At 35.4% G+C, this 10210-nt stretch overlaps 2 protein-coding genes across 3 annotated transcripts in view; both read right to left on the bottom strand.

Moving 5' to 3' along the window:
* Positions 1-10210, bottom strand: part of LOC133205471 (general transcription factor IIH subunit 2-like) — an 81202-nt gene that overhangs the window by 68864 nt on the left and 2128 nt on the right. The window lies entirely within an intron of this gene.
* Positions 1496-9041, bottom strand: LOC133172671 (uncharacterized). 2 transcript variants are annotated; one of them, XM_061307619.1, is made up of 4 exons: positions 8826-9041; positions 5727-5797; positions 3285-5263; positions 1496-1893 (listed from the first exon to the last, which is right to left on the bottom strand). In XM_061307619.1, exons 2-4 carry the CDS (start codon positions 5758-5760, stop codon positions 1825-1827), a joined length of 2082 nt encoding a protein of 693 aa, XP_061163603.1. In that variant the 5' UTR covers positions 5761-5797; positions 8826-9041; the 3' UTR covers positions 1496-1824. The 2 variants fall into 2 exon arrangements, with proteins under 2 accessions (XP_061163603.1, XP_061163602.1); XM_061307618.1 differs by having other exon boundaries at positions 8816-9041.

The following is a 10210-nucleotide window of genomic DNA, read 5'->3' on the forward strand; positions in this document are numbered from 1 at the left end:
TGTGCATTACCTGTTTCAAGACCTTTCCGATTGTATACTCTGGATTTTCATATTTTTCTCACATGTAGATTACTTGTTACAAGACCTTTTGGATTTTATTATTATATTTGACCTCATGATCTTGAAGTTTGATATAGTTTTGAGAAGCTATAGTCGTTGCCATAACTGTTATTAATTCAATAATTTATATCTTTATTGTATAATGCACAGATAAGACAGGACACACAAATGAGACAGTTACAATAAGTCATAAATAATGGCATCCCATCCACTAAAACACCGAAAGCGGGGGACCACAATTAAAACTTTAAATATTAATGCTTCTTTTAAAACAGCACTAATTTTGATTCAAACCATACGTTGAGGCCAAAAGAGGGTGACACAGTAGGATATTTTATCATATTTCCTCAATTTTGATGGAATTTCATCAAATTAGAGGTACTTTTCACTTCGGGAAACACAGTACAAAAATTGATCATCTCAGTTTTTCATACACAAGATGCGTCTAATGCTAGTGCATGAAATATATATAAATTTTGTGGATATGCAAATATGTGTTTTCTAAAGCAAAATGTGCTTTAAAATTCATGAAAATTTGAATAAAAATGAGAAATTTCAGAAATTGACAGATTTTGTGACCTTCCTGTGAACTCTGTGTATCCTAGAATCAATACTCACTTTATAACAGGGATAATAACAGGTTTTTGATGATGAACTATTGCATCATTCTGTTTGTTTGTTGTTTAAAATTCCTCTCGAGAATTTTTCACTCATGTGGAGATGCCACCACTTGTCGGTGGAGGGCTGCAAATTTAGACCTATATACTCAGCACTCTGGGCCATTGAGCAGTGAGTGATCTTTTCATGCCAGCACCTACCGCGACACTGGGCCTCAGTTTATACGGTCTCATCCGAAGGACCGTTCTCCACATCTCACAGTGGGACTTGAACATGTTGAACCCACGACATAAGGATCAACTCCTTACACAGCAACTCTAAAGCAAACGCTCTAACCACTGCTCCACAGGGGCGACTGCATTGTTCTGAGAGACACCCTAAACCGAGGGGCCTAAAAGGGGTCTTTGCCTATTGTGTCCTTTACATGAATTAGACAAAAACATCAACATTTTGAACATCCGATTTTTGACCAGGGAAAATGTGCACTTCTAATATTTTCAAAGGGAGCCTAGACCCCCTCCCTAAAACCAGACACCATTGTTAAAAACTGTGGTGTGTTGAAACTTTTCATTCAGAGTTTATAATTATACATGTACTTCCTTATAATTTGGTATACATTGTAATTCATACAAATAATTTGATCTCATGAAATCTCCATACCCATACCTTGTGCATCACTGTGCAACAGTTTACTACAGTGTGTTGTCATGTCTTCTCCGGTGAATACAAATGTTTTCACTCAATTTGGTGATGGAGTTAGTCATGTAACAGTTCAACTTAAAAGCTGCTCTTCTCTTTTAACACAAAACAGAACAAATAAACACATCAATTTTATTTCTGAATTTTCTGGGGGTAATGAATGTACATGAACATCAATATATTTACCAAAGATATATACATGTACCCTCCGGTTTTCATTTTATTTTTGTTTGCAATACTTTGGATTGGTGTAATGTTATCTTCTTTTCATTCTACATATCTTAGGGTAAACCTACCTGAATATTCTTTTCAACGATGTTATTAAAACTGTTGCAGTTCTTTGAAAAAAAAAAGAAGCTTAAAACTTTTTCAGATATTAGTATAAAACATGCCACTTGAAATGCCACAAAAGCCACCATTAAAAGCACTGGCTTTTATAAGTTCTTGTTAGTTAAGTTTGCTGCTTGATCTGGACTTTTTCAGTGAAGCTGTTTTTGTAACAGTTGACTCTTCCATCTGAAATACAAATATGAAATTTACCTATATAAAATGTTCCATATGAAAGATAAAATATATGCATACCAGGTACTAATAATGTTTTTGGATGAAATTCAGACAAAAATTGTCTCCTTTTCATCATAATAATGTTTAATTTAAACATTCATTATACATAGCATCTCTAATTAATACATGTACTAATAAGTTGTTGTAGAAAGCAACCCTACCTAAATTATTCATGCAGGTTTGGTCAAAATAGGGACTGCATATACTAGGGAATACTGTATAAAGGGTTATTTTCACCCTTTCACACTTGCAAATAATTTTGCCCAATTTTAAAATCGCCCAGTCACAGTTCTTTTTAAGAAATTATACTGTCTTCTTTGAAATTGCCTCGCCTTAAATTTGCCCATGTTTGTAGGGTGAAAGGGGTGAAAATGAAACAGAGGCAAAAAATTTCCCTGTATACAGTAAACCTGCTCCAAAAATTAAGTGCTTATTCATACAGAAAACCATTGTTGGATATCCACAGGTGATCTAGTCTTGATGTATAAAAGACGAGATCACCTGTGGGAATCTCGCTCCGGGGCCATAAAATTTAGACAAGCTAATTTTCGATCTCAGTCTCACTTTTACCAAAGAAATTTAAAGTGAAAAAGTAAGACTGAGCTCAAAAGTGAGCTATCTATCCCTGCAAGGTTGATATGGGCAAGTCTTGCAGTTACTAGTAAATAGGTCTGCTGGCCACTCCTCAGGAAAATATAGGTCAGTAGGCATCCATAAACTGAAGGTGCTTCAGCCCTGCATGTCTGGTTCCAGACTGGGGTTTTAATGACTTGGCACAAGCCCATCTAAACTTCATTGAAGTGAGTCAAAAACATATACAATACTGATGTTGTCTACCAATTGCAACTTCTTAGGCCTTTCTGACAAGCAGAAAAACAACCTTAAATGTGTTAAATAGGAATCCAATACAACCCTTTTCATAAACATTGAAATAAATGTAGGGAGACCTATTATCTGTAGAGTATGAAAGTACAGATTTTACCTAAAATAAACTTCAGAAGGGACAATCAACTCTCTAACGCTTTAACAAATAGGAAGGGACTCCATTTTGTTTAAAATTTTAACATCCTGGTGAAATGAATACATTTGAGGTGTTTTTCTGAGCTTGCCGGAAAGGCCCGAGAAGATGGGATTGGTTGTCTACTTGTATAAGCTGTACTGAAATCAGACCAAACCTGTAAGAGGAGAAGTGTCTACAAACAGATGGATACATTATCATCCCATAAGCTCAATCAATAGAGCAAAAATCCACAATCGCTCCCTAATACCCATCCTTTCCCCCTACAATAAAGAACAAAAACCAACAAAATAAAATATCCTTTGAATGCACTTCAAAGATTTACCTGCTGAGTACTGCTTTTTTCAGGGTCCACAGAATCCTTAACTGTCTTTGTGGAGGACCTCAAAGACCTCTCTGAAGCTACTGAAGTTCTCGAGGTTGCTGAACTTGGCCTACTACCTAACTCAAGGTTCTGCTTCCTCTGTGTGGAGCCACCCTTTTGGACAGAGGCAGACATTGCAGGCCTTTTCTTTGAAGCTGTTGAACAGGAAAGTGTAGATGGTGTTGAATAAGTGACTTGTGTTTGGGTGCCCCTCTTGGTGGTATAGTAAGAGGAGGCGACTAGAACACTGGCCTCATTGATCCCAGATTCTGTGGGAGGGGTACCAGATGTATTAGAGTCTTTATTAATTTTGTCACCACTGTCTTCTTCTGGCTGTTCCTTCTCCCCTGTTTTGGACTGAGAGCGTGTGGATCTTTTTTTCACACTTGTGTCTGCTGTTTGGGAAAATTCATGAGCTATACGGGTAGCTAGTGGTATTCCTGAATGAGACTCTGCCAGCAGTGAACCATCAAACTTGCTATAGCCTTGAGTGGGTTTAGCTTCCTCATCAGAAGACATCTTTGTCTTTTTCATTTCGTCTGCTGGTTTTGGCTTCTTAATGATTCTCTTCCTTATGTTTGGGATTTCCAGCTTGACGTCCCTTTCTTCTCCCACCAAGGAGTTGTACACCACCTCATCATTGGGCCTATAGTTTCGGGTTGTGGATGTGATAACATTCACTGCTTCCTCAGGTCCATTTAACGAGTTATAAATTCTCTGACTGCGCCTAGGAGTTGGAACCTCACTTCCATCCTTCATCTTCAGTTTTCTAATCAAACTTGCTGTGGAAGCTGACTTTTGTAAAGGTTTATCAGGTGTTGAACATCTCACGGATTCTGCATCAGTTAAGCTTGTGTTACATCTGTTTTTAGGGAGTGTCTTCTTAACATCCATTTTCTCACCACCCTTTGAATTCACACTGAACTGAGACAAAAACTTTGGCAGTTTTTTAACACCTTTTCCATCTTTACGGTATACTGATGAAACTACACTTGAAGCACGAGATGTTGTAGGATTACACATTTTTAAACTTTCTTCACGCACTGGTGTCCTTCTGCTCATATCTGTCTTAACAGATAGTGACCTTCTGCCAGTCTTTAGTTGACTTTTTTTGGTTTTCAAAGCAGCTACCTGCTTTGGTCTTCTTCCACTCTGCACCAATGAAGTGTCTGCAGGAAGTGTACTTTTTTTGTAAAGTGGAAGTGGTGCCACAACTTTCACCGCATAGTCAGGCCCCACTAAAGAATTATATACCCTCTGACTTCTTCTAACCACTTGTTCTACAACAGGAGCAATACCTTCATCAACTAAACCTTCTCCAGAGTTTTCATTCACTTTATCTTCTTCACTTGATGGTGTCTTATCTCCTTTCTCTTCTTCAATAGATGCTGTTGCAGAATCATCACCGGATGCTGAATTCACCTGTGCATCATTCACTTTAAGTTGGACTTCCTTAGCAAGCTCAGACATGACATCTGTCTCCTCTAATAAATCAAACTCCATGTTAAGTGGGCGAGCAAAAGCACACACAGGATGCACGACTAGGACCTCCTCCACTTTCTCTCCTTGGGACGTGACGGGCAAGAGAGTTTCAGCTGGTTTCTCAATGCAGAAAGTCATTCTGTCCTCAGTGTCCACCTTCTTTGCTATTTCGTTTATAAGACCATCATCTACAGGATCTGTTGACACTTCCAAGTTAGGATCCACTATTTCTGAAATTGTGTTTACCACATCTGGAACATTTTCTTCCTTGCCAGTGTCACTTGTCACAAGTGACGAGGTCTCACATTGGATGGTGTTTGCAGAAACATCATCACTGACTCTCTGCATTGGGGACTCAGCTTCCATATTCTTATCCAACAGTCCATTTTCATTTTGGATCATCACATCCGAGTTCCCTGCTTCTTGTTGGGATTTTGGTGAATCTGGAACAGTCTGGTCTGAAAATATCATTAAAATTCAATGACTAACTTCCTTCATTACTTAGACTTTATGGATGCATTTAGAATTGCATATACTGAAAACTTATATACCTCTTTTATAATTTATCCACAAAATAAATACATTGAAAAAAAATCTTATTAAAGCTAAAATCAGACTGCTTACTGGGAAAAACAAAGTAACTACAAAGCACCAGAACCCATTACTGCTTGTCCAAAAAAAAAAATTAGACTAGTTGCATGACATAGTCTGTATTAATTTAATCAGAGAACTGATTTCTTGAGTTGTTTACAAGATACAGGTACCTATTAGGGAACTAAAGCAAACTATAATTAAAAAATTGCAATTATAATAACATTTTACAGATACCAAGAAAAAAAATTAACAGAGGTTAAAGAAGGATGAAGGATATTGATTTATTGATTGAAAATAATTCATTTTCTGATTGGAGCTGCTCATTACCTGAGGTAACACAGTCCTGTTGTTCTATTTCCATCTTACTCTAGACAGTCGGTGGGAACTTGATCTTTGCCCTATAAATGAAAGGACACACCTAAAAATTATTATGGCCTCTAGAGCTTTAAATGTACAAATATGCAAAATCTTCAAAATGATATACTACAGTGAAAAATTGTTCAACTTTTTATTCAAATATTTTGGGAGAAACATATGAAATGATATCTTACATCCTCTACCTACTTTGAAATTCTTCTTTGAAATTAATTATGACACAATAGCTAAAACATTAGCTTTATTTATGTCATAGGTTTTTATTTTAATATAATTATTAAGGTTTGTTTTTGTCTGTCTTTATGATTCTTGTGAAGAATTTTTATGATCATATTTTTCAATCATAAATCAAAGAGCTGTTGTAAAGCTAGGGATGGGTATTGCAAAAAATTTTGTATCGCGATATATCACAATTTTTCTCAAAAATGTTATGATGATACATGTATCATGATATTTTTACACATAATTTTAACTGATTTTTTAATGAATTTTCATATAGTGTGAAAACATAACTTCACTTTTTTTTTCATTTTTATTTACTGGGTATATATTAATAAAGCATGATGCATTTATTTTGCTGATTTACAATATCTTTTACAATTCCTATAATTGTTCTTCAAGAGTTTGAACAAAAAATTTTTATAATCATTCCTGGAAGTAATAATTACATACTGAATACTAGTCCTGGGTATCAGTTGGAAATTTTGTATTGTGATATATTGTGATATTTTTAACTGTATTGCGATATGTATTGCAGTATTTTCAATGACAGTTAAAATGCTCTTTTTCTTATTTTATTAACCTCCATCTATAAGCAATTTGTGTAAAATTAGTATAAATACATTGTTGCAAATTTTTGATGTTGATTTCAGTAAAGTTTTAGAACGAAATGCAACCCTACAACAGCAACTTTGCCGTTTGATACTGTTTGGCACGATTGAAAACGTGACTGACATATTAAGGACCCTCTCTACACTGCACCCTATTTTCAGGGTAATTTTGTGTAATTAGACTGACCTACCATTTGACATACAAGTAGAATAAATTGTAATCTGAACTAAATCACATATTTTGAAATAAATCCAAGTATTCTAAACATTATATTAGACCAAGATAGAGTACCGGGTATTTGAAAACTTTATTTGCATGTATTTTATCCATTTGAGTAAGTGAAAGTAATTTTTCCAAGTTCTATTAATCCACATTGTCTTTGAAGATTTTTCCTGAATACAGAAGGCATGCTCCCTATGTTAAAAATGAGTTAGTTAATTTCAAAATATCCTCCTTTAAGCTAAATAATTTTCTCAAAGTCCCAAAATCATTTTTCATCAGTGTATAGAGGGTCCTTAAATTTCATATTTTACTGAAGAATTCTAAAGCCCAAGCAGTTTGACGGTATACCGGTATTGGAAAAACGTATCACAATACGACATTCTTGGTTAATGAATCGCAATATACAGAATATCGATATTATTGTGTTGCCCTACTGAATACCAGTATTTTAGTCTCCATATCACGATACATATCATGCAATAAAAAAATCATGATATACTGGTTTACTAATAAAATCGCACATTCCTATGCAAAGCAATGGTTCTACTGTGACGCTCAGACTAAGACTATCTACGAGCAGAAAATCAAGCAAATTTCTTGGATTGTCATTAATTCCTTACTGCATTTTAAGTTTGCTGTGACAAATTTCCACAGAAAACTTGTGACAAATTTCCACAGAAAACTTGTGACCGCCTTATGCTCTATATAGGCTAGCATAAATTAATCCTATGTGGAAAAAAGGTACTTCTACAGTAAATCAAAATAAAAGTGATGTAAAGTGTATAAATGAAGTTTTACCTTGTTTAAAAAATTGAGCATGGATATTATTTGCATCCTCATTAGCTATAAATTACAATTACAACTTGTGTGTTGTGAATTACATGCCATCCATCAACAAATTTACAAAAAGCGAGTTTATTGGTCTGTAGAGAGGACAAGAAAGGGTTAGGAGATGAATAAAATATACAGATTGGTTATAGAATATGTCTAAAGTTAGGGAATGAAAGGTAGTTGATTGCATACTGGTCGATGCTGGAAAGTGGCGAAATACATTTCCAAATAGCGCTGAAAAACTTGCGCCGTAAATTGCACCATATTCACTGATATTTGCATTATGGGATCTGTAGCGTTATGGTCAAAGACTAAAATATAAGGTATCCAGTCAACTCGTACCCATTCCGACTCGTACCCAAACCGAGTCGTACCCAAAGAGTCAACTCGTACCCAAAACTGAAGTCATAAAATAAATAATAAAAATACTTGAATTTTTGATATATTTTCATAAAGATATCTGATTTATTATTCTAATTTAGTTACACTACTTATATTTTATAAAATAATGACAATTAAATTAAATTTGTTTGAAAAATTCAACTTTGCATAATATAGATATAGATAGTGCCTAGATAGATTCTTTATTTCCAAATCAGGGCCCTTTCAGGCATCACAAACAACAAGCATGATTTATGCAATTACAAACAGCACAGACAAATTATGAGTATACTAAATAATCTATAGCATATGTTTTTCATAATATAGTATAACACTGTATATGTAATACAGTAACAGTTTAGGGTACGAGTTGACTCCTTGGGTACGACTCGGTTTGGGTACGAGTCGCTTTGGGTACGAGTTGACTGTAAATCAAATATAAAACCATAGCGCTACAGTTCTGCAGCAAGATATTAATTGTACTGGGCCTGTATATAATTTTGGTGAAATATGATGTAAGAGGAATTATTTATAATAAACTTCATTTAATTATCAACCAACTAAAACTTCGACAAATCATGCCGATTTGCCCCCCAAAAGAGCGGTACCGGCTACCGCAGTTATGGACGTTTTCTGCAGGAACACTGCAATACAGATCTTTTCCTTTGTAAATAATAAATTGAAAAAATGGCTCCTATAAAATTTATTAAAATGAACATGATCAAAATTCAATTTGTTTGGAAATTTGGGAAGACATAAAGACGGTAAATACTGACCTGAACTTACCCTCTGTCTTACAGGTGAGACCACGACATTTTACCACTGTCAAGATCTGGAACTGGCTGGTCCACGCTACAATGCTGCGTCAGTGGACAGTTACAGGTTCAGCTTCAGACGCTTTCTGAATATATTACCTCTATTCAACACTGCTTAAGATAAATTTCTTGTGTGTTAAAGCACCACAAGATGAATAAAAAACTTTTACGTACACATTTCAATCGACAATGGACAAAACTCATCCAAAACCGGAAGTACAATTATTACGTAGATTTACGTCACAGCTTTACTTTCGGTTTTCACTAACGCGGAAACTGCGAAATGGCCAAATGGAATTAAATTAGAAAAGAATAAAAAAAAAATCTATTTATCCAAAGTAATGATAACAAATCGAGGCGAAAAAAATAACAATATGTAGACAAATTTAACAGAATTAGGGAGGAAATTAGATAGAATGTTCTATTGTTATGATGTCCCGAGATAAGTTAGATTATTCTATAATGCGAGGTGTAAAGGAGAGTTTGGAGAGGAAGAAATAGGGAAGGTCGGAGTCAGATACAGTAACTTTGAGGAAATGTGTCGAGCCCAAGGTCTGATCAAACCAGCCAGCTTGGGTGACCGAAAAAAGCACCCTGATAAGAAACGAAGAAGTAGCCTGAGTTCAAAAATAATTCATTCAGGATCAGCATTTTGGAAAAAAAATGTTAACGAACAGCTGGACAGACGACAACAGATAACGTTACAAAACTTTAGCATAACTATAAGCTCTTTGACCCAGTTGAGTTACCGGTAATGCGGTCACAGTGACCTACTTTTAGGTCTCTACAACACTTTACCCACTAGATGTATCAACTGACTAGGTGTACAATTGAATGTTATATTTTCCCCGGCTAGACATATGATATAGAAATGTTTGATAATATTTTATAATCTTGTAAATAAAATTATAGAAATTATGTACAGAACCTGGTGAGGTATATGCAGAGGATCTCTGACCAAAAGAGCTTAAAAAAACTGACTAGCTTTAAATCTGGATTGGGTATGACAGTCCAGTAGCCCAGTGGAAGAACATTCACACATATATACAATTAGCAGGAAGCTCCCAGATTCGAGTCCCAGTCTTGAGAATATTGTTATAAAGATTTGATGGTCCAATGCCTAGCAGTGTCCAAGTTAGATCTGGATGCAATTCCACTATGCGTAGCCATACATTTTCAAAATCAGGTCATTGTAACCTACTTTTTGGCTGTGACACCTCTCCCCCAAGCAAAGCTCAATGGTCCTAGGCTTCACAATGTGCAAGATAACAGATGGAAGCTCACAGAATGAAGCTAACAGATGGATAGGAAATAGATGGATAGCAACATGCTACTTGGCTGTCCTAAAAAGCCATA

The sequence above is a fragment of the Saccostrea echinata genome, unplaced genomic scaffold (genome assembly GCF_033153115.1).
Source record: "Saccostrea echinata isolate AGI-Se365-2 ecotype Australia unplaced genomic scaffold, CSIRO_AGI_Sech_v1 ptg000054l, whole genome shotgun sequence".
NCBI classification, from domain to species: domain Eukaryota; kingdom Metazoa; phylum Mollusca; class Bivalvia; order Ostreida; family Ostreidae; genus Saccostrea; species Saccostrea echinata.